At 49.5% G+C, this 27,859-nt stretch overlaps 1 protein-coding gene across 1 annotated transcript in view; it reads left to right on the top strand.

The window, feature by feature from the left end:
- Positions 1-933: 933 nt before the first annotated feature.
- slc4a10a (solute carrier family 4 member 10a) overlaps positions 934-27,859 on the top strand; it is a 28,715-nt gene continuing 1,789 nt past the window's right edge. Inside the window, exons 1-25 of the mRNA XM_047031256.1 lie at positions 934-1,192; positions 3,478-3,507; positions 13,337-13,418; positions 15,121-15,264; positions 15,542-15,683; positions 15,923-16,083; positions 16,297-16,485; positions 17,667-17,755; positions 18,101-18,258; positions 18,694-18,781; positions 18,893-19,039; positions 19,628-19,728; positions 21,662-21,836; positions 22,444-22,577; positions 22,770-23,015; positions 23,597-23,702; positions 23,864-24,025; positions 24,507-24,620; positions 24,774-24,935; positions 25,237-25,488; positions 25,724-25,792; positions 26,208-26,381; positions 26,526-26,648; positions 26,890-26,954; positions 27,567-27,692. Of these exons, the coding sequence (XP_046887212.1) occupies positions 1,145-1,192; positions 3,478-3,507; positions 13,337-13,418; positions 15,121-15,264; positions 15,542-15,683; positions 15,923-16,083; positions 16,297-16,485; positions 17,667-17,755; positions 18,101-18,258; positions 18,694-18,781; positions 18,893-19,039; positions 19,628-19,728; positions 21,662-21,836; positions 22,444-22,577; positions 22,770-23,015; positions 23,597-23,702; positions 23,864-24,025; positions 24,507-24,620; positions 24,774-24,935; positions 25,237-25,488; positions 25,724-25,792; positions 26,208-26,381; positions 26,526-26,648; positions 26,890-26,954; positions 27,567-27,692 (3,287 nt within the window). The 5' untranslated portion in view covers positions 934-1,144. The remainder of the gene's footprint in view (positions 1,193-3,477; positions 3,508-13,336; positions 13,419-15,120; positions 15,265-15,541; positions 15,684-15,922; positions 16,084-16,296; positions 16,486-17,666; positions 17,756-18,100; positions 18,259-18,693; positions 18,782-18,892; positions 19,040-19,627; positions 19,729-21,661; positions 21,837-22,443; positions 22,578-22,769; positions 23,016-23,596; positions 23,703-23,863; positions 24,026-24,506; positions 24,621-24,773; positions 24,936-25,236; positions 25,489-25,723; positions 25,793-26,207; positions 26,382-26,525; positions 26,649-26,889; positions 26,955-27,566; positions 27,693-27,859) is intronic.

Below are 27,859 nucleotides of genomic sequence, written 5' to 3'. Positions count from 1 at the left end.
TCAAATAAGAGTTGCTAATTACTATCTTTGGTAAATGTTTTTTTGTTTGTAAAGTGCTTATAGATTGACCTGTTTTTTGTCCTTATTGTGTTAAATTAAATTATATAAAGTTGGGTTTTAGACCACGGTTATTTTTCATCGGATATGATGACATTACATTTAGAATGTTTGAAACGCCGTTTGTGAATCCTCGCAAAGGAAATGAGATATCGAAAACCCTGGCGTTTTCTGATGTAGGCCTTCACATGGCCTTTATCTCCTCAAATGTGTTTGATGAAAGGCGAACTTCTTCCCCACTTCACCACATGGGGGCGCCAGTGTTTAATTAGTGGCAGCAGGAGAAAGGCAGAACAGAAAAAAGCTTTGATGGAGGGAAAATGAGTGCATCCTTTTGTGACCCACCATATTTATAGATACAGCCTAACACAAAACATGTTATGAGCCAGCTCTATTGTAATCACGAGATCACAAGATTACAATAGGACCATACGGATGCACATATAAAAATGGATGAGGACATTAAATGATCGAATCATATATGATGGGGATGAGTGTAAACTATAAACGCCATACGACATAAGCTACGATAGAAATGAATAGGCTAAAAGTCTGCAAAATGACCACATCTAAATATCAGTGCTATGTAGACGTGACGAGATGTCAGCAGAGATGAGATCTGCTCCTCATAATAGACTATCTTAAAATATGCTGTTGGACAGACTCGTTTTATGCCCATCTATGATGCGAATCTCATCTTGTATCAAAAGAAAGAAAAACTGTTTATATTTTGGCCTTTACTCAGAGGTAGACTATATGACATGTCGGGATTTTAAAACAATTACTCTATGAAACGGTTCAAAGAGAGCGAGCTCAGATTTTGCGTGGCTCGTTATTATCTCACGTGTGGCCAACCTCGTCGTAGGAACGTAAATTGCAAGCTCCCAGCTTGAACGTGTGAATGGGGAGTTACTCTCCTCAACGTTTACATTATGTAGGACACAGACATGATGCTTACTTCGATTTTGAAAAAAATAAAAATAACTAATAGATTTACGTGAGGAAGATCACCTGCTATAGCCAGCATAACGGGAGAACATAACGGGAGGAGCACAGAACAACTGCAGGCTACCGAGTGACGAGAAAGATGGACATAACAGACCAAGGAGCCCAGATGGAGCCGCTACTACCAACGGTAAGGATGCTTATCATTTAAATAGGATGCCTATACAAAATTGTAATGAAATCGATATTTTGGTGGATGCGCAAATTAATTTCCATGTTGCCTAGGTAGAGATTGTAAGATATGGTGTGGTTCATATGACTCATTAACTATGACCCATATACAATTAAGCTCAATCAATTCGCTCACATCAAATTTTTAAATTACCAACAGCATTTCAAAGCGATAAACGTTTCGGTATTGTGTCTAGGTAGTATGTCACTGTATTATTATTTTATTTTAAAGACAATGGTTTTATGTTCAAGATGGGGCCACGCAACGTCTTGCGCACTCTAGGCTAGATTGCACCGGAGTTTCTCCCCCGTTTTAAGGTCTGCCATATTGGCTCTTTCATAATTGCCAAGTAGCCCAAGCTTAATGCAACTGTATGGACATGCTTTTACACTCCTTACAAAGACCCCCACCACAAGACCGTTACATTTTGTATAAGGCACAGTGGACTAATGATTACATTATAATTATATAGACCTAACTATCCAAGTCAGATCTCAATGATCCATAATCGTCAGCTGTCAATTATACTTCGACGTTGATTGGAATTCCATAGCGTCATTCGAGACGCCGTTCTGAAAGGCGTTCCAGCGGGAGGCTGAGATTGCAACAGCTAATGAGAAATGGTCTCTCTGCCGGGTGAACAGTCATCTAATTTGAGCTTCATGCTGACAACGGACTCATGTCGACGCCGACTGTACAACATTAGCTCCCGGGCCCGGTCTAGCTTTCTTTCGCCTCTCTAGATGCTCTCTGGCCGCACTTGAAAGAAACTTGGTGATTTACCAGTTCGATCTGTGCCTATCCCTTCTTATGACCATGTAAGGCAAGCGGTAAACTGCTGAGGAAGGAAAAAAGGAGCCAATTTGAAATTGTTAAAATAAATCCATATCCATAGTTTTCTAAAATACTGTCTGTTTGAAACCTATTAAACACAGTTCAGTTGTACATGACTGGCCTCACATTCAAGTCTTGCATAGACATATTACTTTATTTTTTAGGAATTGATCGTACCTCGGTTTATATCGCAAACATTGGCTTAACTAACTTTAACGTTGATGTGCACAAGCGCTGTAGTTCGACTGGTAGGATAGGATAGAATTCGATAGGTAGGATGATCATTGGCCACCGGTTTTACAATCCAGATTAATGTTAGTGTCCAACGCAGCGGTTCCGACCAATCAGTATTCAGGTGGTGTGTTGAGAAATTGCAGCCACACAGAAAGTCAGGCGTTTCATTTAACCGTGTTTCATTTAACCGCCGTCTTAAACAGAAGTCTCCAACAGGACAGTCTCTGATTGTCTCGAAATATGGCCCAACTGTTCATTTAAGTACTACACTTAACATGTTATTCATTTACCCGTCGCTTTATTCAAATCATGACTACAAAGTAGGCTACAACAGAAGGCTGTAGGCTCAGTAGTGCATTGTTCCAACAGGATTTCGATCAGGATTTTCTGAACTGCCAACCTATAGGACAGCGATAGTTTTTGAGGTTTAGTAGAGGGACAGTACAGACAGCAGACTTTAAGAAGACTATCCTACAGTACCTATAGGAAGGATTTTACGACTGCTTCTCTGCTCTGTGCAATGCGGTTAGCGTGTGGTTGTACAGTCAATCATTCCATCCTCACTCGCATGTGCTGCATCCTAAAGCGTTGTCATGGTTATCTAGGGGATGTGCGATGGAATGTGAGGTGAGCATAAACAATGTCAGTGGATCAGGCCTGTGTCGTAAACATTTGATTTGTAGGCTACCATCTATGGAACCAAATCAGTGACAATGTTTTAAATTGTAAAAGGCATTGAATAGGCCGACTTAATATTGACATTTAAACGCCACCGAATTTGTTGGTTTTAAATTCACCTCGTGAAAATAAAAAATATTCAAATTTCAGTTAGGCTTATATTTGAATTTCTGAAGCTTAAATTTTTGGATCAGATTTTCTTTTGTGATTGCACTGAAATAAATTCATATTTCTATTTTGAAGAGGTGAAAAGCCATTTAAATGATTATTTTTTAACCAGAGCACCATTGGCTGATATTTATTTTTGTTTCTCACAGAAGCGTACAGTTTTGTTTCGACAAATCCCCTTTGACAATATTTAAGTGCTATAATATTGTTTTAGTGTTGCAGATATGTTTCTGTAGGCTCCTTTGACCTGGAGACCTTGAAAGACTGCAGAGCGATGTGGTTCTCATTACTAGGACACCCGCACTGATGTCTGTGATTCTCTTTTACAGGAACAAAGTTCCCAAGGGGACAAGTCAGTGGTGAGTACTTCTGTTATTTCCCCCCCAATCGACTCCCTTTCGCTTGAAGGACTTTTAACCTCTGCTATCAGTCAAGTTGATGGATAAATAACAGTTTGTGAATCAGGCAAGCTGTGCCAGTTAATCTGATGTTCTCTCAAGAGTGTGGATCTCATTTCCAAAAGGAGCAATAGGCCTATTTTCAAGCCTGAGTTGGGATATGTTTGTTTTGTGGAACAAGCTGGAGGGATGGAAGAGAGAGATGCGTCGTGTTTGGTGGGAGAGAGAAACGCGTTGTGTTTGGTGTAAATGGTGCAGACATGATTACAGAACTGATGTTATCAGATGCAAGTGTTTATTTAGTTTGAGAGGTGAAAAAAGTGTATGAGAAACAACAAACCACAATGCACAGGGTTATGCACGACAATCTAAAACAGCTGGGGTTACGACAGCAAGTAAAGTATCTTGGGGATGCAAAAGTACTGATAAAAACATTAGATACTCTTGATTTTACTCATCTAGCACAGGTCTATCATGCCTGAACAGAGTTTTATTGGGAACCTTCCTTCACAAGCCATGTTAACACCATCCAGAGAGTTCTACTTAAGAGAGTGTTCTCCTATTGGGACAAGTGGTTCTAGAATGCCCCTGTGTTCTGAGGACGCGTGGGAGTGTGCCTGGACAGTCTGGACATGGTTAGAGCAGGCCTGGCTGGACAGTCTAGACATGGTTAGAGCAGGCCTGGCTGGACAGTCTGGACATGGTTAGAGCAGGCCTGGCTGGACAGTCTGGACATGGTTAGAGCAGGCCTGGCTGGACAGTCTAGACATGGTTAGAGCAGGCCTGGCTGGACAGTCTAGACATGGTTAGAGCAGGCCTGCATGGACAGTCTAGACATGGTTAGAGCAGGCCTGCATGGACAGTCTAGACATGGTTAGAGCAGGCCTGGCTGGACAGTCTAGACATGGTTAGAGCAGGCCTGGCTGGACAGTCTAGACATGGTTAGAGCAGGTCTGCTCCCAAGGACACCCTGTTCCTGGACTGAAGGGAGATGTCTGTCCTGCTGAGTGGACCGATGGCTCCCCACAATAGCTGTGACATATCTCTGCTTCTGCCCCGTGTGTGTGTGTGTCCATCTGTGTGTGTGTGTAGGGCAGTGGGCTGGGGGGGTGGAACGGAGAGAAGGAAGAAGAGACCGGAGTGAGAAGAGAGAGGGGAATGAAAGCTGTGTGAATAGAAGAGATGAAGCAAGAGAGGGAGGGGTGTGAGAGACAGATGGAGAGAGAGAGAGAAGGAGAGAGAAGGAGAGGGAGAGGGAGAGAGAGAAAGAGAGGGAGGGAGGGAGGAAGGAATGTGTGCTGTGTATGAGAGTGTAATGGAAAGAGAGAGAGATGGAGAGAGTAGTTGAAGCTTATCAGTGCTTCTGAAAGTGTTTATCTCAAGTCGAGTTCTTCTATCCTATCCCAGGCAGGCTGTTAGACATGAGGAGAGGGACTGAGAGGCAGTACTGCTGTTAATCAGCAGTGTAGCAAGAGTAGCATACTCTTTGTAGCGCTGTCTATTTTTAGCCCTGCATGTCCTGCTGACGCTGCAGAGAGGCAGCTCTGCCTCTGCCTCAGGTGAGGGCTGGATCAGAGGCAGCTCTGCGTCTGCCTCAGGTGAGGGCTGGATCAGAGGTAAGGCTGCGGACATCAAAGCCTCCAGCATCTCCGAGTTCAGCCGCTCTGCCTCACGTTCCGTCGTAACACGGGCTTCCAGCGTGGAACCCTCCGGATGGACCCCCCCCACCCCCCTACCTGGTGCCCGGAGCAAGGAGGAGGAGGAGGAGGAAGCTAGCTGGTTTGGTTTCCCGTGACTTAGACGGGAGCCTCCCTTTGAAAACAGAGCCCGAGCCCTGCACAGCACCCGTGATGTCAGCACGCTAATCTCACCAGGGGATTGGTGGATGGAGGCTTGTCAGGCACATCGGAGGCTGTCTGGATGAGAGCCCCGGCCAGGCTGAGCCCAGAGCTGCTCTACGCAGACCAGAGAGAGGACCCTCCGCCTGGGTGACAAGCAGGAGAAGGCTCCACCAAGGAGAAAACCTCTGTCCGAAGGTCAGAGACAGGAGACAGACAGATATCCGAGGGACTAGGGGCCTTGTGCCTCCACCTCTCAACGTTCAGCTACCCCGGAGCAGGGAGCAGGGACTGGAACATGCTCGCTGGTGGTCAGGACCCCCAGAATGGCTTCATCTGTCAGGTATGGTGCTGAGATCAGTCTGGGGAAGGGAGCAGACCTGATGCTCTCTCATGCGTGTTTGTGCGGTCGAGTTTCCACATCTGGCTCCTTAAAAGGGTCAGAAATCTAGTTTTATACAACAGCTGGTGCCGGGTTTGTATGATGGATCTGGTGTGGTTAGATCTATCTGGTGTGGTTAGATCTGGTGTGGTTAGATCTGGTGTGGTTGGTTGTGATGGGACAGAAACGGTCAGGATGGGACTCATACGGGTCCAGAAACCCAGTTGTGTCTCCGTCGTTCACTGAATGAGCCTGAACCCTGACGGGGCTCTGAGGATATGTAGTGCCTGTGTCCTGGGCAGTCTTGCAGCGTGGATGGGGGTTATGTTTACTGTTTGCGATGCTGGTGTGGAGGGTCATGTGTGTGTGTGGTGCTGGTGAAGAGGGTTATGTGTGTGTGTGTGATGCTAGCCCAGGGCTGATCTGGAAGGTTCTGATGAGGGACTCGTGCCAGATGGACTCTCATTCTCTCAGCTTAAAACCTGCTGCTTTCAACCCATTGATCTTTGAGCGAGGCGAAGGGTAAACAAGTGTGTAGTTTGTGTGGGATGTATGTGTGCTGTGCATCTGTGTTTGTGTGGTGAGTGTGTGTGTGTCTTTTCTGGCTAGACGTAGATGGGTTATGTCATAGAGGCACAGACACGATGTGTGTTCTGTGAGGACTCCTTCCTCCTTCTCTCTCCCATCTTCTCTCCGTGGTGCTGAGGCTGATCCTGCTGCCATCGCCACGGTAACCGCAGCCATCTGCAGGGATCAGAGCCTCGACCAACCAATCGCGCGGCTCCCCCCTCCCCTGCTAATCCGCCCCTCGCCCGCTGGTATCTGGAGCTATAGAATGAGCACACTGCCCGATCTGTGACAGACAGATTAATGGCAAATCTCCTATACTCTGAAGATGCTTGAAGAACCACATGGAATGTGGTGCCATGACTAGCTCAGCCCTGGCCTGACCTAGCGGACCTCTGCACATCTGCTCCTAATGGCAGGTGATTTAAAGGTACGGTATGACTTAGACTGGATATCGTATGAACGTAAACACGATCAACCCTGCGGTTCCGTGCGTCAGAGAATACCCCGAGAGACACCGGGAGGGGGCTGGACACAGGCACTCCTGGAGCCTGTCTCTGAGAAGTCTTCTGGAAGCATGTGGTGAGGATGGTTCTCTCTACGATAACAGAACCTGAGCTAGACCCACCTTTACGTCAACATAGGAGACCTGGGCTGTGTTTATTGTTCCACTGACTGGAGAAACAGTTCCTGCTAGTGCTGTCAGTCAGCCCTGCTACCTCCTACTCACTGGAGTCATCGCTGGAAACAAAGAAGATGTCATATTAAACAAATAGCTCAGGGGTAGAGCACGGGGCTGGTTATGGCTCAGTGGTAGAGCACGGGGCTGGGTATAGCTCAGTGGTAGAGCACGGGGATGGGTATAGCTCAGTGGTAGAACATGGGGATGGGTATAGCTCAGTGGTAGAACATGGGGATGGGTATAGCTCAGTGGTAAAGCATTTTTTACTACAGATCAAGAGGTCACATGTTTGAATGTAATGTGTCTTTAGATAAGAGCATCGGCTAAATAAACAAAATAATACGGTAGAGACCTAGACATTCACCTGGATGGTGAACACCATCCTGTTGTCTGATCAAACTAAATAAAACAACATCCACATCAGACGGGCATGGGCTTTTTTCAGTTTGACGACTCGCTTAGTTCCAGTATGAATCAATAGTGAATGTTTCCAGTATGAATCAATAGTGAATGTTTCCAGTATGAATCAATAGTGAATGTTTCCAGTATGAATCAATAGTGAATGTTGATCCATCTGTAGATCCTGTGAAGGGGATGCTGGTGAACGAGGGCAGAGAAGGTGCTGCAGAAGAGCTGGCGGTCATGACGAGTGTCTGGTGTATTTATTTGTAGGTCTCAGCAGATAGTTGTAGAGAGTTCTATGGCACCTGCACGTTGCTGTTGAGATGAACGCAAACGATTGACCTGGAGCACAACATGCAGCACAGGTGACATGCAGGTGTGTTTTACTGGGAGGAGCAGGACTCCCAGTCAGGGAGAGGTGTGTTTGTGTGTGTCTGAGTTTGTGTGTGTCTGAGTGTGCGTGTGTCTAAGTGTGTGTGTGTCTGAGTGTGCGTGTGTCTGAGTGTGCGTGTGTGTGTTAATCCAGGTATGTCATCTCCCGAGCTCCTTCCCCCTCTCCTTAGTGCTCACAGACAGCAGTGATCATGTAGATCATCGTCCTCTCGTCCCCCAGGCCCCTACGCTCCGGTCCCAACCATGCCTCATCACCAGAAGTGGTTCACTACGGACAAATGAATCGCCTGGATCACTCTCTGGCCCACTGTGTGTGTGTGTGTGTGTGTGTGTGTGTGTGTGTGTGTGTGTGTGTGTGTGTGTGTGTGTGTGTGTGTGTGTGTGTGATTTGGGGCAGTGTCGCATGGATGGATGAGGGATTGAAAAGCACCACCTGGAAACTGGAACTGTTCTCTGTCAGATTCTAGGCCACCTGCTCTGCTCCTGGTGAATGTTTTAATCCTTTTGGGGATTTCAGTCTTGGAGGATTTTGTTGTTATTCACTGGTTTGTTTTGTTGCTGCTGGGGGAAATAGAAATGGCGGAATGTAGACACTGAAGGGGAGTGTAAAGAGAGGTGGAGTCTTGAGTGAATAGCACGTGTTAGCACTGTCTAGAATGAGCCAACGTGCTGTCTTTCAGTTAGGATATATCTATAGATATATAAACGATATATAGATAGATATGTAAATGATATATCTATAGATATATAAATTATATATATATATTTTATATATATATATAGATATATAAATTATATATATTTGAAAGCCCTTGTTTAAGTTCAGATACAACCCATCCTCACCCCATCTCCAGAACCAATAAGTGGATTGGAGTCTTTCAGGATTAAAAGGCAATTGTGTTTAAAGCTTGTGTCCTGCAATGTGTGTGTGTGTGTGTGTGTGTGTGTGTGTGAGATCTGCTAAATGGATATCATGGGACTGAACTCTGTTTCTTCTGTTCTGCTTGTGTGTTCGGATGCCCTGAGGAATGACACAATCCCAATGTCAGCCCACCCCTCCAAGGTCAACATGGTGCTCCTCTCCTCCAATCACAGAACAGGCCCTGCAGGTTCCATGATCCAGTCCTCCAATCACAGAGCAGGTTTCTCCAGGTTGCCCCTCCCAGGATGCTATCTCATGCAGCCCGCTGCCTACACAGCTAGAAATGTTAGCATATGCCCTGTGTTCATGTCTCTGGGAGCCAGTTTGCTTATGACTGTGTGTGCGCAGGTCTGCGTGTGTGTCTGTGTGTGCGCAGGTCTGTGTGTGTGACTGTGTGTGTATCTGTGTGTGCGCAGGGCTGTGTGTGTGTGTGTGCGCAGGGCTGTGTGTGTGACTGTGTGTGTGTCTGTGTGTGCGCAGGTCTGTGTGTGTGTGTGTGTGTGTGCGCAGGTCTGTGTGTGTGACTGTGTGTGTGTCTGTGTGTGCGCAGGGCTGTGTGTGTCTGTGTGTGCGCAGGGCTGTGTGTGTGTGTGTGTCTGTGTGTGTGTCTAGTGTCACCCCTCTTCCACCTCCTCAAGCGTTGAGCAGAGTCACATGACCCTGGTTAGTAGCAGAAGTGCATGCTGGGATCTGGTTTCATCCTGTATTTTTGAACGGAAGAAAAGTATAATGTTAGATGCCCCCTTCAAATCTGATTCCAGGTCAGATTTTACGTTATGCTGTGCTATGGTGAAGGGCGGGATTTGGGGGAGATTAATCTGATCACAGATTATTGTGCTGTAATGAAAGCGGGGATGTGTACTGGAAACTGTCCCTTGCTTAGTCTTGGTTTGGATGCCGACCCCTGGTCTATAAATAGACACAGAAAACCACAGGCAGAAGTTCAGTCTCATTTGTCACCTCAGCCCCAGATGTACTGTATTATTTAGGGTGCTTCAGTTTTCATGCTGTGACTGCATTGGCAGGAGAACAATGTTCACATCAAAGATGTGCAGTTACATTGTGTTACTGACAACGGTTCCACTTCCACAGTATTCTGAAAATTACATGACATTTGATTCTGCTTTGACCAGTTTTGTTTTAGCAAATCAGGGCCAGATGAAATGCGATTACAGATGTTCACTGTATGTGTGTGTGTGTGTGTGTGTGTGAGAGAGAGAGAGCACTGTATGTCTCAGGGAATGCAAGGCAGCTGTGTGTGTGTGCGTGTGGGTGTGTGTGAGAGAGAGAGCTCTAATGATATTACAGAGGCTGAGGGCCTTTCCCAGGAGTCCCCCCCCCCCCCCCCCCTCCACCCCTCCTCACCCTCCCTTCCTCCATCTCCCACCCTCCACCTCCCACCCCTCCTCCATCTCTCCCATATCTGGTATGACAGTGCAGGCAGAAGCTGTCTCCACCCTGTAGGTCCTCAGGTGAGGGCTGTAGCAGGCTGGTACACTAATCTGGTACCGTTATTTGTGGCAGCCAAACATTGTGCTGAGATAGCATTGATTGTGTCCAACCAGACGACATGGACTGTGATGGGGGTTTGAGATATAAAATGGCATACCACCAGCGGCGTAACAAGGACTTGGCGGGCCCGAGTGCAGATCTCACCAACGGGCCCCTTACCGACCTATCGTCAGGCGAAATTATTGAGTGTCAGTTTAGCGATGCGCAAGGAAATGTAGGCTACTCATGATGTACAATTAAGGGTAACGACTGCTCCTTCTATGTGAAGATAGATTACGGGTTTTTTAAAGTGAACGGCTCTGACTCGCGAGTCTCTGGCCCTAGATTATTCTTGCTACAACACGGAATGAGCATAATGGAACAGTCAGTCATGAGCCGACGTATCTGCGACATTTGAAATAGAGCACAGAGATGAGAAGAAAATCTGATCATTTACCGAGGCTTATCCGACGTTATGAATGACGTTTCGATCTGTCATGTGTGCTATCTGGGTACTAGTAAAAAAAAAAACAGTCACTTCGATGGTGAATATTTGATTTTATGTTCGTTAGATATGCTAGTTTACATTTAGTCTATCTAGCTTGAGCTATTTTCCGACTACATCCTGCACATAGTTTTCTATATCTAACCTGGCCGCTGCCTGGTAGCCTAGGCCTATATGTGCATTTTTATGACTTTTAATAGCCATGTCAACTGCATACACCAGACAGTAAACGTTATGTAATTATTAGCCTACCCTGGTGGCTGAGTTTCACACTCATTGCTGTTGCCGGGCTGGGGGTCAGACGTAGCGTCCTCTTCAACACGCTTTGCCACAATCCAAATGAGGATAGTTTTGACAGCTTTGCCACCCTTACATCTTGCTCTTTTCGTTCCTGCCGCTTTCTGGAGCCACTTTTATGTTAAAGGGCATGGCATGGGGTAGCCTAATTCGCTTCAAAACGCTAATGCAACACAACTGTAGTATCCCAACAACAACTGTCTGTGGTATTCCAACAACTGGATGGGAACAATCGTGTGTGGGTGGGCGGGAATCTTTGACAACAATATTACCCAGACATCCTTGCTATTTTTCGAGGGCAATATTACTTAATAAAAACGACATTTGTTTCATTCAGCAAAAGGCAAATGAGGAAAAATTAATTATTTGCTGTTGTTAACACTGACTGTTTTTAAAATGTTTATTGGGCAGGTGATAGCTCATAAGTCGGAATAACTGACACCATAATTGAGAAATGTTTGCGAATTTATAACAGTGGATCATATGTGAGCCTCTAGAGCGGTATTACAGTGGTGCAAAGGGCCCGGTCAGATTGCCTGAAGGGGCCCGGTCAGGTTGTCTCACTTTTACGGTGAGATCAAGGACGGGCCCCCTTTCGCCACGGGCCCTAGTGCAGCTGCACTCCTTGCACTCCCTATAGTTACGCCACTGCATACCACCTAGGTTGTGCATAAATGCAGGGTGACGCACAGCGATAATAAGACTGAGGTGAACATCCTGAGTCTTTGACCAGTTATCTCAGACCATTTATGTGAACGCTACAGTTCGGTCCAACTCCTAGGATTCTGTGTATTTTTTGTAATTATGTTAAGTGCCGACAACATGTAGGCCCATGCCGATTACATCATCAAACGAATACAATATGGAGAATGGTCAGGACCTAGCAGGGTTCAGATTTACTGATTTGACAGTGACGGGTTTGTGTTTTGAGATTATTATGAATTAATTTTGATGGTGTGAGAAGGGCCATTGTGGTATGTTTTAAGCGATTACAGACGGCGTCGTGCCAAGGACCGGCATTAGCGTTGAGCGTCAGCCTTCACAATCATATTACACAGACTCAGCAAACAGGGGGAAAGGCACCGATATAATTATGATGGAAGGTATAGATGGCAAATTAAAGATATATTTCACCTTGGATCGATCTTTACAAGTACAAAAGCTATGAGACACACAAAGTAGGCATGGCTTCGTTTTTTTGCGTGGTCACCCGTTTGGACAGAAAGTCGAGTCATGAAACCTAACGCAGAGAGCATCTCCATTACTGTAGAGCTAGCTGGCCTCTTAGTAAGTAAGAGTATTACTATCGTACAGTAGGCATCCGTTCCGCTGTTTTACCGACCGTCTACTGAATGCACAATTTCCCCCCGCTGTAGAGGTAAAAGCTAGCCCGAAGATCTGACACAGATCATCCTCAACACATGGGAGCGTTTCCGGAATCTGCCAGCCACTCGGAGAAACGAAGGAGGCTGGCGGAGTTAGTGGGCCACGCTGGTTACCATGGCGACTGTCTTGCCGAGTTATCCTCACGTAACTTGTGTTTATTTCCGAAAACGTCGTCTCTGATGAGCTCCGCCGCCAAGACAGAGCCAGGGGGGGCTTACGTAACATCGGGATGCTCGTGATTACGTGCGTGCAGTGTTGGGAACGGGAACTGTGGCCTTGGCATGTTGAATGGTCACGAGTCACGACTGTAGCTACAGTTCCCTCTTTAGAGCGAGACCTAGAGAAACGCAGTCCTTGATAACTACTGCATCATTACTGAGCTCCAGTATGCATGTGTGATGAGGTTGATGGTGTGGACGATGACTTCAGTGGTGTGTGTGTGTGTCCTTGGGGTCTCTATAAGACGTGTGTATGATTGTGTGTGTGTGTCCTAGGCAGGGCCGTCCTTCCTATAGGGCACATAGGTGCTGGTGATAAATCTTGCCCAGTGGTCCTGAGGGTCTTTGAGTCGTGGGTGTGTGTGTTGGTACAGGGCTGAATGCATGGGCGTATCTAGCCCTATTGAAGCCCCCCCAAAAGTTTCATTAGCCCCCCCAACATTTTTATATAAAAAAATATATATTTCATTTTTCTTTCATATTTTAAATCTAAATGTGTTAATTTCTCTTTCTAAAACCCACTAGAGGACACTATTTAAAAGGATATTTTCACAAATGTATTCTGGGGGGGAACAGGCCCCCAGACCCCCCTAATTTTGCTGGGTGACAAATAATAGGTTTTATCTAGGGGCTAAGCCCCCCCAAAAGTGGGTTCTCAGATTGGCCCCTGGGTGAATGTGTGACTGTCTCCTGTGTTTCCCCTCCAGAGGACGGATGAGGAGGCGGTGGTGGATCGCGGGGGCACGCGCTCCATGCTCAACACCAACTTTGAGAAGGAGGAGCTGGAAGGTGAGACTCTATCGCTGCCACTCTCATGCGCGGCGTTGCCATGGCAAACCCTTAGGACGCCGCCATGGAAACATCAATAGAGAATTGGCAGAGAGAGGGAGAGAAGAATGCTTCCCAGCGAACATGCGCACACACACACACACATTGATGTGTGTTTTTGTGTAAGTGTAGGGAATCTAACCTAAACCACCACACACACTCCATATATTCCAGGTATGGGCTTTTTAAAGGGAGTGGAACCCACACTCAGGGAGGTGGCGTTCTATGACATCAGCATGGGCACAGGCCTTGGGAGATGTTCTAGTTTAACACAATGCCTCTCATCTTGGGTCCTTGCCATTTTTAGACTGGCACATCCCCCGCTACCTGTAGTTTTGTTACTGTGAGCACTCAGATCCGGTTCTGCTTTCCTTATCCGTTTTCACCACACCGACGTTGTTCCCTTGCTTTTCACATGGGTGAATTTGATCTTATTTCCAGGTTTCTGTTTCTACCCAAGAGACAAATTATTTAAAGGTTTTGCTGATATATCATTATTTTTTTTTTTTTTTGCACTCACACACAGTTTTAAAACATGTAGTCATCTCCAGTTCATGTGGAGTCAGTTCCACTATGCTGTGCTGACGGCTCATGTCTAGCTCCAGAGATGGAGGGCTGTGTGGATAGAAGTCATCTTGTCCGAGTCAGCGCTCTCACTCAGACGAAGCTGGGGGGCAAGCCCTGGACACCAACCAGGAAGTCAGCCAGCCTCACCCTCACTGTCCCTGCCCCAACCAGGAAGTCAGCCAGCCTTACCCTCACTGTCCCTGCCCCAACCAGGGAGTCAGCCAGCCTTACCCTCACTGTCCCTGCCCCAACCAGGAAGTCAGCCAGCCTTACCCTCACTGTCCCTGCCCCAACCAGGAAGTCAGCCAGCCTTACCCTCACTGTCCCTGCCCCAACCAGGAAGTCAGCCAGCCTTACCCTCACTGTCCCTGCCCCAACCAGGAAGTCAGCCAGCCTTACCCTCACTGCCACTGCCCCAACCAGGAAATCAGCCAGCCTTACCCTCACTGTCCCTGCTCCAACCAGGAAGTCAGCCAGCCTTACCCTCACTGTCCCTGCCCAAACCAGGAAGTCAGCCAGCCTTACCCTCACTGTCCCTGCCCCAACCAGGAAGTCAGCCAGCCTTACCCTCACTGTCCCTGCTCCAACCAGGAAGTCAGCCAGCCTTACCCTCACTGTCCCTGCCCCAACCAGGAAGTCAGCCAGCCTTACCCTCACTGTCCCTGCCCCAACCAGGAAGTCAGCCAGCCTTACCCTCACTGTCCCTGCCCCAACCAGGAAGTCAGCCAGCCTTACCCTCACTGTCCCTGCCCCAACCAGGAAGTCAGCCAGCCTTACCCTCACTGTCCCTGACCCTTGGATGCACACGCACACACACACATGCTGACACACACACACGCTCACACGTACACACGCAAACACACACACAGGAAACGGTGAAAGGAAGAGAAGGAAAATTAGAAGGATGAGGCAGGGAGGGAGGGATGGAGGTCGATAGCTTGAACCTCCTCCTGTTTCAGCAAGGGATAGTAATCACGACCATCCATACAGTGATCATCAACATTACTTCCTCCCGGATGATCTGATTTCCTCAACCAGGGGGATTGTGGGTATTGTAGTTCCACAACGTTGACTGAGTGTCTGTGTTTGTGTCCAGGTCACCGGACTCTCTACATAGGAGTCCACGTCCCACTGGGCCGCCGGTCTCACCGACGCCACCGTCACCATGGTCACCGGCACAGGAAAAGGTCCAGGGAGAGAGACTCCGAGGTGGATGATGGGAGAGAGTCACCCTCCCACAGTAAGACTAGGGGGTGTGGCCTGTCCCAGGGGGTGTGGCCTGTCCTAGGGGGTGTGGCCAGTACTCTGTGTCTGCGCTGGTTGATGTTGTCTTGAGTTCTTTTGTGAGGTGTGTGTGTGTGGTAGTTCATGGAGATGTTAAGGGTTGTTAAGATGGGGTGTATCCGAGTAATGATTGATTTATTTTCCTTCTGTTTCTCCTCCCTCATTTCTTTCCATCCTTTTGCATCACATGACACCCCTCCCTCTCTCCCCCCACCATCATCCCTCCTCTGCAGTGGACACCCCTGCCCAGAGGGTGCAGTTCCTGCTGGGGACGGAGGATGGTGACGAGGAGCACATCCCCCACGCCCTGTTCACAGAGCTGGATGAGATCTGTCTCCGCGAGGGAGAGGATGCAGAGTGGAAGGAGACCGCCAGGTAAACAGTCATGTGACGGGCCCCTTAGCCAATCACAGCTACTGAGGCGTACGTAAGGTTCTGTCACTGCACGTTGTTTGACCGTCACCAAGTCTTTCTACTGAGCTTGGACTTAAAAAAGGATTTTGGCATTTTCACCTCTGGTTTCGGAACTGTTTTCTGGGACTGTTAAAGAGGAATCACACGCGTGTGGTGTGTGTGTGGTGTGTGTGTGTGGTGTGTGTGTGTGTGGTCTCCAGGTGGCTGAAGTTCGAGGAGGACGTGGAGGACGGAGGGGAGAGGTGGAGCAAACCCTACGTGGCCACGCTCTCCCTCCACAGCCTGTTTGAGCTGCGCAGCTGCATCCTGAACGGCACCGTGCTGCTGGACATGAGGGCCGGCTCCCTGGAGGAGATCGCAGGTACTGCAGCCCTGGACGCCCACCACAACACCAGCCTGGGTGTCTGGGTTAGGCCTGGTTGTCTGGGTTAGGCCTGGTCAGGGTTAGGCCTGGTCAGGGTTAGGGTTGGGCTTGACGATGTGTTGGACTTTGGTTTGACTGGGTTATAAAGTGTGTGTGTACGTGTGTGTACGTGTGTGTACGTGTGTGTACGTGTGTGTGTGTGTTCCTCAGACATGGTCCTGGACCAGCACGAGGTCTCGGGGCCCCTGGGCGAGGATGCCAGGCGTAGGATACGAGAGGCCCTACTGAAGCAGCATCACCACCAGAACCACAAGAAGCTGGCCAATCGCATCCCTATCGTACGATCCTTTGCCGACATCGGCAAGAAGCAGTCGGAACCGCACTCCATGGACAAGAATGGTGAGGCCTGTTACATCATCTGTTACATCATCTGTTACATCATCTGTTACATCATCTGATCAGCTGCTGTTCTTCAGTGTGTGAAATCTCCTTTAGTTGGTGTTTTGTCTGTAAGAGTGCGAGTGTGTCACTGCATTCGTGATGTGTCTCATGGTGTTTTGTGTGTGTGTATACTTCTATCTGTGTATCTGGCATGTGAACACCTCCAGAGGCTTCCTTCCTGTGGCCCTCGGAGCCCAGGGGCCCTCCCCCCAGCAGGCCCCTGTCTCGCTGGCTCTGGCCGCGCTGCGTGTGTTTCCAGGCGTGTGTCTCCACCCCTCCCTCCCCCCTCCCTCCCCCCTCCCTCCCCCCCGGGCGTCTCCCCATCAGAGCCCAGGCTGACCGCCTCAGTTTCCTCCAGGCTCTGGCTCAGGGCTACTCCCCTGTCCCCCTGCTGGATACAGACCAGGACGTTTACACAGGCAACTAGACACAACGCCTTCTCTGACTCTAACACTCATGTGGCCGTCCTCAAGTTCTCATGAGTAGATGCTAGCTTCTCTGGCACTGAGAGTGACTGGATGAACTTCTGAACGTAGACACAGTATATCACGTCGCAGGATCATACCGCTGCCCTTCCACTGTGATTCAACCCAGAGATGAGTCACAACCACTCCCATCCATTCATAACCTCCATCTGGATGTGTACCAGCGTTGTGGTGGCTTCTTTACTAAAACGACTCTAACTCCCATCTGTTTGACTACACTCACACTGTGTTTTAGTCTGGTCATAGCTCTCACATTGATCCAGACCTGGGACAGTTGCACTGATTCATTGTGAGAAATATGGTATGATTGACACCAATTTACTGGTTTGGTAAATAAGGAAATGGGTCGCAGGTTCAATCTTTACGCTGCTTGAATGAAAGTATATTTTACATAAATACATGATAAATATTGAACCTTAGTACCTTACATTTTACACTTAGTATTTCAATGTATTTACACACAGTCATTGACCCAGATCTGCATCATGTGTCGCATGATCTCACACTAGCCGTTTAGGTGATCATGTACCAAGTCCAGCTACCTCTGGTACCAACTGTACCTTGTTACTCTGTCGTCCTGGTTTTCTAGCAGCCTGTCCAAACACAGACCGTGTATGTGTAACTGTGTCTGGTCTCTCCTCCTGTGGTCTCCAGGCCAGACGGTCTCTCCCCAGTCCCAGCCGGCCAGCATGGAGGTCAAAGGAGACGTTAGCAGGGAGAACAGTGCCGTGGACTTCAGCAAGGTGAGACCATCTAGCGCTGAGTAGCTAGCAACGCACAGGCTATAGGAAAGAAAGAACTGGGAGGTTCTTGCCAGATTTGTCGACAATATTTCATCAATATGAGATTGTACTTTTTCTTGTAGGTTACTGTTTGATAGATAATTATATTATAAATGCCCTGGTGTCAATTTCTAACCAAGAAGAATTAGCAATAATGTGACCCACATGCTGCTGTAGCTTAGCACGTATGCTAACAGTAATGTGACCCACATGCTGCTGTAGCTTAGCACGTATGCTAACAGTAATGTGACCCACATGCTGCTGTAGCTTAGCGCCTGTGCTAACAGTGCTGTCCGTCTGCTGTAGATAGACCTCCACTTCATGAAGAAGATCCCGGCAGGTGCAGAGGCCTCCAACGTCCTGGTGGGGGAGCTAGAGTTCCTGGAGCGTCCTGTGGTGGCGTTCATACGCCTGGCGCCAGCAGTGCTGCTCAACGGCCTGGCTGAGGTGCCCATCACCACCAGGTACATGTTAGCATCACCACCAGGTACCTGTTAGCATCACCACCAGGTACCTGTTAGCATCACCACCAGGTACCTGTTAGCATCACCACCAGGTACCTGTTAGCATCACCACCAGGTACCTGTTAGCATCACCACCAGGTACCTGTTAGCATCACCACCAGGTACATGTTAGCATCACCACCAGGTACCTGTTAGCATCACCACCAGGTACATGTTAGCATCACCACCAGGTACCTGTTAGCATCACCACCTGCTCAACTGTTGGCACCTGATAAATATGTTATAACTTTTGTGCATGTTATAAACATGTTATAACTCTGATGTTTTTATAAACATGTTATAACTCTCGTGTGTGTTATAAACATGTTATAACTTGTGTGTGTTATAAACATGTTATAACTCTCCTGTGTGTCCTCCGTCTGTGTGATCTGTCAGGTTCCTCTTCATCCTGCTGGGGCCTCTGGGTAAGGGACCCCAGTACCACGAGATCGGACGCTCCATCGCCACGCTGATGACTGACGAGGTGGGCGGGCCTGGGGGCTGGGGGCACACTGAAGCTCAGCTTATTAGTCCCAGAGAGGCACACAAGGGCAATCAAGAACAGAATGAAATTACTCTTAATACTCCCTCACAGGTCTTCCATGACGTGGCGTACAAAGCCAAGGACAGGAAGGACCTGGTGGCGGGCATCGATGAGTTCCTGGACCAGGTTACGGTCCTGCCTCCAGGAGAGTGGGACCCGTCCATCAGAATAGAGCCGCCCAAGAACGTGCCCTCGCAGGTCAGCCGCTCGCCCTCGCACCCACCCCCCCACCCCCTCCCCCCGCCCCCTGGGAGAGCTCACACTGATTTTAGGTTTAGATTATTTATTATTGTTTTAGATTCTTTAATAAAGGTTTATATAGGAAACTGTAAAGAGGGGTAGGACCAAAGAACACTATACCTGTACTAAAGGCAAATACACAGGTTCTCCTGATCCTGCTTCTAATCCTGCAGCTCTGCAAATGTTCCAGCGTCTAATTCAGGCCTGTGGTCGAGCGTCTGCGCTCGACTCCGATCCCAGATCCGCTGGACTCCCAGAACACTCCCCAGAGATCTGCTCTCAATCCTTTTTACATCTGTTTCTGCCCTCACTAATACCAGCTATTCTGGGACGGGAGGAACATTCATCCATCACATACACGGTTCATGTTAGTGTTGGCAGAAACAACGCTGGTCTTTACAGCGTACAGTAAACCCCCTGTGGGACCCGGGGCCCGGTTCCCAGCCCTCAGGACACAGGAAGTCACTGAGCAGCCTCCAGAGCACAGGAAGAGGCAGGAATGACGTGTGGTATGATTGATTGGCCGTATGATTCTTCCCCTATCAGGAGAAGAGAAAGGTCCCTCCCATGCCCAATGGGGTGACAGATCTGGGAGAAGCAGAGGAGTCTGAGGGCCACGGAGGACCAGAGCTGCAGCGCACTGGGAGGTGTGTGTCTCTGTGTGTCTGTGTGTGTGTGTCTCTGTGTCTCTCTGTGTGTCTCTCTGTGTGTGTGTGTGTGTCTCTGTGTGTCTCTGTGTGTGTGTGTGTGTGTCTCTGTGTGTCTCTGTGTGTGTGTGTGTCTCTGTGTGTCTCTCTGTGTCTCTCTGTGTGTGAGTCTGTGTGTCTCTCTGTGTCTCTCTGTGTGTCTGTGTGTCTATGTGTATCTGTGTGTCTCTGTGTGTGTGTGTGTGTGTGTGTCTGTGTGTCCGTGTGTTTGTCACTTTCTCTCTGCTTGTCCCTTCCTCCCTTCCTCTTTGTCTCTGCCTGTCACTGTTTCTGGCCTCCATTTCTGTCCGGTCAGTAAATCAAGCCCCCCTTTCCTCAGCAGACCAGGCCGTGGGCTCCTCCCCCTCCCCCCTCCCCCCCCCCTCCCCTCCCCTCCTACCCCTCCCCCTCCCCCCTCCCGCTAGATATCCATCCCCTCCCTGAAGTACATGTCCCTGAGAGTGTGTTCAGAGTCAGTAAAGCAGACTGTCCTACATGATGACCATCTCTTATTCAGCGTTCCCAGGACTGGGTCAAGCAGCCGGTTATCCACACAGTGAATCCCCCACTGGAGCTTTATTCATTAATGATCAACAGCAGCGTTTACTCACAACTTCACCTGCTTTGCACATGATTAGTCTAACTCAGCGCTGAAAGAGGTGCTAACCACCTACTGTCATTGACAGGGACTGTAGCTATGTGAACATTACATACAGAAGCTGGTACAGAGGCGTCAGGTACAGTACACACCTTAATTAAACTCTTGGGAAACATTATTCCCAGACACAGTAAGTGCAGACCTAGACACAGTAAGAGGTACAGAGTGAGGTGAGGTCCCAGGGTCTGGTAGTGTCTGGCTCTGAGCCCAGCTCTGCTATGAGCCTCCCCAGAGATGCTGAACTACCACTGACGGCCACGCCCCCACCGTTGCCCCGGAAACCACCTCCAGCGAGGCGGCAATGCCGCCTGCTACCAGGGGGCGGGGGGGGGGGGGGGACTGGAGGCTGTCGGATGATCCATCCATCTCCCCTCCCTCCCCCTGCATCCCCCCTCCTCCCATACCCCCATCCATCTCCCCTCCCTCCCCCTGCATCCCCCCTCCTCCCATACCCCCATCCATCTCCCCTCCATCCATCCATCCATCTCCCCTCCCTCCCCCTGCATCCCCCCTCCTCCCATACCCCCATCCATCTCCCCTCCCTCCCCCTGCATCCCCCCTCCTCCCATACCCCCATCCATCTCCCCTCCCTCCCCCTGCATCCCCCCTCCTCCCATACCCCCATCCATCTCCCCTCCCTCCCCCTGCATCCCCCCTCCTCCCATAACCCCATCCATCTCCCCTCCCTCCCCCTGCATCCCCCCTCCTCCCATACCCCCAGCCATCTCCCCTCCCTCCCCCTGCATCCCCCCTCCTCCCGTACCCCCATCCATCTCCCCTCCCTCCCCCTGCATCCCCCCTCCTTCCATACCCCCATCCATCTCCCCTCCCTCCCCCTGCATCCCCCCTCCTTCCATACCCCCATCCATCTCCCCTCCCTCCCCCTGCATCCCCCCTCCTCCCATACCCCCATCCATCTCCCCTCCCTCCCCCTGCATCCCCCCTCCTCCCATACCCCCATCCATCTCCCCTCCATCCATCCATCCCATGTTTATTTAAGCCCCCTCCATACCCTCCCCCTTTCTCTTCCTCCTCCCTCTGCTTTTCCCCACCCTCCCTCCCTCCCTCCCTCGTTCATGCAGTATTCATGTGAGCTCAATGAGAAATCAGCAATGTGTGCATACACACCATATAACCATCTGTGTGTATCATATCCTGTCTGTGCGTGTCACTTCCTGAGTGGTGAACCGTGCAGTCACACCACCTCACGTGTCCTTGTGTGTTTGGTACCTCCAGGTTTTTTGGAGGCTTCTTCATGGACATCAAGCGCAAGGCCCCCCACTACCTGTCTGACTACAAAGATGCAGCGAGCCTGCAGTGTCTGGCCTCCTTCCTGTTCCTCTACTGCGCCTGCATGTCCCCCGTCATCACCTTCGGGGGGCTCCTGGGGGAGGCCACGGAGGGACGCGTAGTAAGTCGAGACAAGTGCACCTTCCTGTAGAGCAGTCACGGCAGTCACCACACACACGCACATAACTTAGAAAACCATTTTACAGAGACTCTCCATCAGTATTAAACTAGGCTTGGTCATAAATATAGTATGGTCCAGTATGATCCAGTATGATCCAGTATGATCCAGTATGGTCCAGTATGATCCAGTATGATCCAGTATGATCCAGTATGATGCAGTATGATCCAGTATGATCCAGTATGGTCCAGTATGATGCATTATGATGCAGTATGATCCAGTATGATCCAGTATGATCCAGTATGATCCAGTATGGTCCAGTATGATGCAGTATGATCCAGTATGATGCAGTATGATCCAGTATGGTCCAGTATGATGCAGTATGATGCAGTATGATGCAGTATGATGCAGTATGATCCAGTATGATCCAGTATGATCCAGTATGGTCCAGTATGATGCAGTATGATCCAGTATGATGCAGTATGATCCAGTGTGGTCCAGTATGATGCAGTATGATGCAGTATGATGCAGTATGATCCAGTATGATGCAGTATGATGCAGTATGATCCAGTATGATCCAGTATGGTCCGTTTGTGATCTGCTCCTCCAGAGTGCCATCGAGTCCCTGTTCGGAGCCTCCATGACAGGCATCGCCTACTCCCTGTTCGCCGGCCAGCCTCTCACCATCCTGGGCAGCACAGGACCTGTCCTGGTGTTTGAGAAGATCCTCTTCAAGTTCTGCAAGTAGGTCCCCGAAACAGACTGCACCAGTTACAGTACACTGATGATACGCCTGTTAGAGATCAGCCATGTTAGCGCTTCACGTGGCCATGCATAGGTGTGAACATGTGACTGTGCTCATATGAACATGTGTGTGTGTGTGTCTGCCTGTGTGTGTGTGTCTGTGTGTGTGTGTCTGCCTGTGTGTCCTCCCAGGGACTACGGTCTGTCCTATCTCTCCCTGCGAGCCTGTATCGGTCTGTGGACGGCCTTCCTGTGTCTGATCCTGGTGGCCACGGACGCCAGCTCGCTGGTGTGCTACATCACGCGCTTCACGGAGGAGGCCTTCGCCTCGCTCATCTGCCTCATCTTCATCTACGAGGCGCTGGAGAAGCTCATCCACCTGGGGGAACACTACCCCATCAACATGAACAATAACCTGGAGAAGCTCACCCAGTACTCGTACGTCTCACACACACACACACACACACTAACCCTAACCTGGAGAAGCTCACCCAGTACTCGTGAGTCTCACACACACACACACACACACTAACCCTAACCCTAACCTGGAGAAGCTCACCCAGTACTCGTGAGTCTCACACACACACACACACACGCATGTCCTCGCTTCATGGCAACAAACGCTAACGCTGTGTGTGGGTAGTTACATGTGGTTGTGTGTGTGTGTGCGTGTGGTTTTGTGTGTATGTGTTTGTAGTGTGCACGTGTAACAAACCAAGACCAGCGTTAAGCTACAGGCATTATGGGTTCTTCATCTTGCCTTTCAGTAATTCTACAGGATTATTGCTTTATGTAGAATAATCCTAGGGAAGGGCTGCATTAGTATGCTGCATAATATACCACAGGTCGAGATAAGGGCCAGGCCTTTAAAAAAAAATGTTTTATTCGTTTTTTTAAACATTTGATAAATCCTATAGATTAACTACATAGTAGGAAAGACATGTTTGGTCTGGAGCCATGAAGGTGGATAAGGACAACTTTGTTAACGTGTCTATGTGTGTGTGTGTGTGTTTTCTCAGGTGTGTGTGTGTGGAGCCCACACACCCCACCAACGAGACGCTGAGCTACTGGGATGAGAGGAACATCACTGCCTCCAACGTCAACTGGACCTCCCTGGAAGTCTCGGTACTGAGCCAGCACTGTGTGTGTGTGTTTCTGTGTGGTTGTGTTTCTGTGTGGATGTGTAAAGTTGTGTGTCTAGTTGTTGCCAGGAGAGACAGAGGGCAGCTGCTCTCTCCTGGCTCGGATCACCACGGTTCTCCAGCTTGTCTCCCCTGTCTCTGCAGGAGTGCGAGGTGTTCCGGGGTCATTTCGAGGGCAGTGCCTGCGGCCCTCACGGCCCCTACATCCCAGACGTGCTCTTCTGGTCCGTGGTCCTGTTCTTCTCCACCGTGGCCATGTCCTCCTTCCTCAAAGAGTTCAAGACCAGCCGCTACTTCCCCACCAAGGCACGACACCTCCTCGCTTCCTGCTTCCTGCCTCCTTGCTTCCTGCCTCCTTGCTTCCTGCCTCATCGCTTCCTGCCTCCTCGCTTCCTACCTCCTTGCCACCTTCCCTGCCACCGCGTGTCCTAGCATCTTAGCTTCCTACCCTTCTAGCCTTCTAGATTCCTAGCCACCTTGGATCCTATTCACTTAGCATTCACTCACTTGGTTTGTGTGGAGAGTCGACTCCCATCCATGAACGACAGACACCACCTGGTGGTGAAACAGCAGTACTGCATACACAACGCCATTCAGCCTGAACCTGGCCATCCTTCTCCCCTATCCTAGTGATAACCTCTAATCCATCATGGTTATATAATAAATGTGATATATATCACATTGATGATATGAACAATTCCGTCATAAAACTCATACCTCACTCTGGATTAAAGCGTCTGCTAAATGAGTCAAATGAAACTGAGTTACTGTTGGTCCTCCTCTCCAGGTGAGGGCGATCATCAGTGACTTTGCCGTCTTCATCACCATCCTCACCATGGTCCTGGTGGACTACGGCCTGGGAATCCCCTCCCCAAAACTGCAGGTCCCCAGCAAGTTTAAAGTAAGCACGCACACACACACAGTACACACACACACACACACAGCACACACACAGCACACACGCACACATACAACTCTTATAACTTGTGTACATGAATAAAATGAGCAATTTTCAGTTTTTATAAAATGTCTTGTGTTGTGTGGTCGTCTCCAGCCCACCAGGGACGACCGCGGCTGGTGGATCAACCCAGTGGGGCCTAACCCCTGGTGGACCACCATCGTGACGGTCATCCCCGCACTGCTCTGCACCATCCTCATCTTCATGGATCAGCAGATCACGGCCGTCATCATCAACAGGAAGGAGCACAAGCTCAAGGTACCGTCTTCAAAATGGCGGGAATGTTCCTGGTCCAGTCCGGAATCTCGTTTTTGGATGTTTCTCGACGGTGTTAATGTTCCTCGGTAGTATTTGGGTCAAATCATACTCGCAGCATCGCAAGTTCAGTCGCCCCCCTAAAAAATGACTTTGGATAAAAGCGTCTGCTAAACAAACACGTTATTCAGCATCCCTGAAGCAGGAGGGGCCCAATCAAACCCCTTTGTTAAAGAAATACACAAATACCATCAACACTTTCTCCAGAGCGCGTCCTCACTCCTCTCCTCTCTCCGTGGTGCAGAAAGGCTGTGGGTACCACCTGGACCTGTTTGTGGTGGGGGTGATGCTGGGCGTGTGCTCCCTCATGGGCCTGCCCTGGTTCGTGGCGGCCACCGTCCTCTCCATCTCCCACGTCAACAGCCTGAAGCTGGAGTCCGAGTGCTCCGCCCCCGGGGAGCAGCCCCGCTTCCTGGGGATCAGAGAGCAGCGCTTCACCGGCCTCATGATCTTCCTGCTCATGGGCTGCTCCGTGTTCATGACCTCCGTGCTCAAGGTGAGGTCAGAGGTGAAAGGTCGGAGGGAGGGAGTCGAGGGGGACACAGGTGTGACTCGTTAGATGTGAGGGAGAGAGCTCCGTCATATGTGTGTACACACACACACACACACACACTGTTAATAAACCTCTGGGTATAGTGTACAGCATCATTAACAATTCTTCCATAAAAATAAATAAACACCAATGTGTCTGCTAGTCTGTTGACAGAGTATCTGTGTGTTTGTATTCACAGTTTATCCCGATGCCAGTGCTGTATGGGGTCTTCTTGTACATGGGAGCTTCTTCTCTAAGGGGCATTCAGGTGAGTGGTTCCCCCCAGTGGTAGGAGACGGGTACTGCATGCTGTTGCAGATAAAGGAGATGGTACAGTAGAGTTGTCCTCAGAGAGGCTCTATGTGGTACCTGGATACTGTAGCAGGGCTGACCTGGAGGGTCATGACTCCAGGTGGCTCACACCTGCTGATCAGGAGAGTTAAAGAGGCCAGTCTCTAGTTCCTGCCTGGCTGAGTTAACTCTGTGTGTCCTGCCTGGCTGAGTTAACCCTGTGTGTTCTGCCTGGCTGAGTTAACCCTGTGTGTTCTGCCAGAGTTCCCAGGCTGTGTGGGACTACGTAACAGACGGTAACATAGTTAACGTTGTTTATCAGACACAGTCAGATTTGACTTTCTCTCGTGTCGTTTTTTCATCTCTACCATGCCGACGTCTCCGTGGTCCAGTTCTTTGACCGTCTGAAGCTGTTCGGCATGCCGGCCAAACACCAGCCGGACTTCATCTACCTGCGGCACGTTCCCCTGAGGAAGGTGCACCTGTTCACTGTGGTGCAGCTCACCTGTTTGGCTCTGCTCTGGATCATCAAGACCTCCAAGGCTGCCATCGTCTTCCCCATGATGGTGCGTGGGATGTGTGTGTGTCCCTGTGTGGGGATGTGTGTGTGTGTTTGGAGCTGTTTTTGTTGAGTCTCTGGGTTTGTTCCAGATGTTTTCTAAAGTTTTTCTGCTTCAGAATCCTGTGTCTGCCGTGTTCTCCTGCTCCAGGTCTTAGCCCTGGTGTTCATCAGGAAGCTCCTGGATTTCTTCTACACCAAGCGGGAGCTGAGCTGGCTGGACGACCTGATCCCTGAGTGGAAGAAGAAGAAGCTGGAAGATGCGGAGGAGGAGGTGCCGTGGAAACTGTTACTGCTCCGGATTCACTGCTGGAGACTTTCTGCTTTATCTGAGTAAAAACGCTGAAAGTAGTTGTTAGGCATTCAGCAGGTAGCTGTCTCAAGGACACTTTCGCTCCGGTGCAACGTGAAATAGGTTGAACTTCTCTCTGTGATGTCATACTGCTAACTGAGGTGAACCTCTGGTCTCTTGGAGGCTTGTTTTGATGTTGTCTCTCCCCCCCTCCCGCCCTCAGGAGGAGCACAGCATCGTAGCGGAGGAGGAGGGGATCATCCAGGTGCAGATGGAGGGACACTACAAGTATGTCTGACTTGTCACACCGCTGGGCTCACTAGCGACATACAAAAAGCATGTAGAAAGTACAGCATTAGATCACGAATGTGCACAGTCCTGTGGTGCTGTAGTGTGTGTACCAGGTAGCTGTGTACCAGGTAGCTGTGTACCATGTAGCTGTGTACCAGGTAGCTGTGTACCAGGTAGCTGTGTACCATGTAGCTGTGTACCATGTAGCTGTGTACCATGTGGCTGTGTACCATGTAGCTGTGTACCAGGTAGCTGTGTACCATGTAGCTGTGTACCATGTGGCTGTGTACCATGTAGCTGTGTACCAGGTAGCTGTGTACCAGGTAGCTGTGTACCAGGTAGCTGTGTACCATGTGGCTGTGTACCAGGTAACTGTGTACCAGGTGGCTGTGTACCAGGTAGCTGTGTACCAGGTAGCTAAAGCCCTATCATAGCGGCCGGGTTCCAATCCAGCTCAGACCTTAAAGGCAGCAATGCTCCCTAAATATATCAAGAACAACTCAAAAGCATGGTTCTAACAGTGTTTCTGTGTTCAGAGGCAGGGAACGGACTGTGTTTTAGATGTCTGCAGGACCTAAAGAAGCTAGCGTGTTCCCTGGTGTTTTGCAGGACAGACCTTAGTGACCCAGCTACAGTTAACATCTCAGACGAGATGTCCAAGGGCTCGTTCGGAAACGTGTGGAAGAGTGTCAACCCAGAGAACGCAGAAAAAAAGAAAGATCCCAGCGTCAAGAGGTAAAACGCTCCAGCCTCCATCTCCTCCTCCCAGCCTCCATCTCCTCCTCCCAGCCTCCATCTCCTCCTCCCAGCCTCCATCTCCTCCTCCCAGTCACCATCTCTTCCTCCCAGCCTCCATCTCCTCCTCCCAGCCTCCATCTCCTCCTCCCAGCCTCCATCTCCTC

The sequence above is a fragment of the Hypomesus transpacificus genome, chromosome 12 (assembly GCF_021917145.1).
Source record: "Hypomesus transpacificus isolate Combined female chromosome 12, fHypTra1, whole genome shotgun sequence".
Taxonomy (NCBI): Eukaryota; Metazoa; Chordata; class Actinopteri; order Osmeriformes; family Osmeridae; genus Hypomesus; species Hypomesus transpacificus.
Note: the sequence above shows the minus strand (reverse complement) of the source record. Positions and strands in the feature narration are given on the sequence as shown.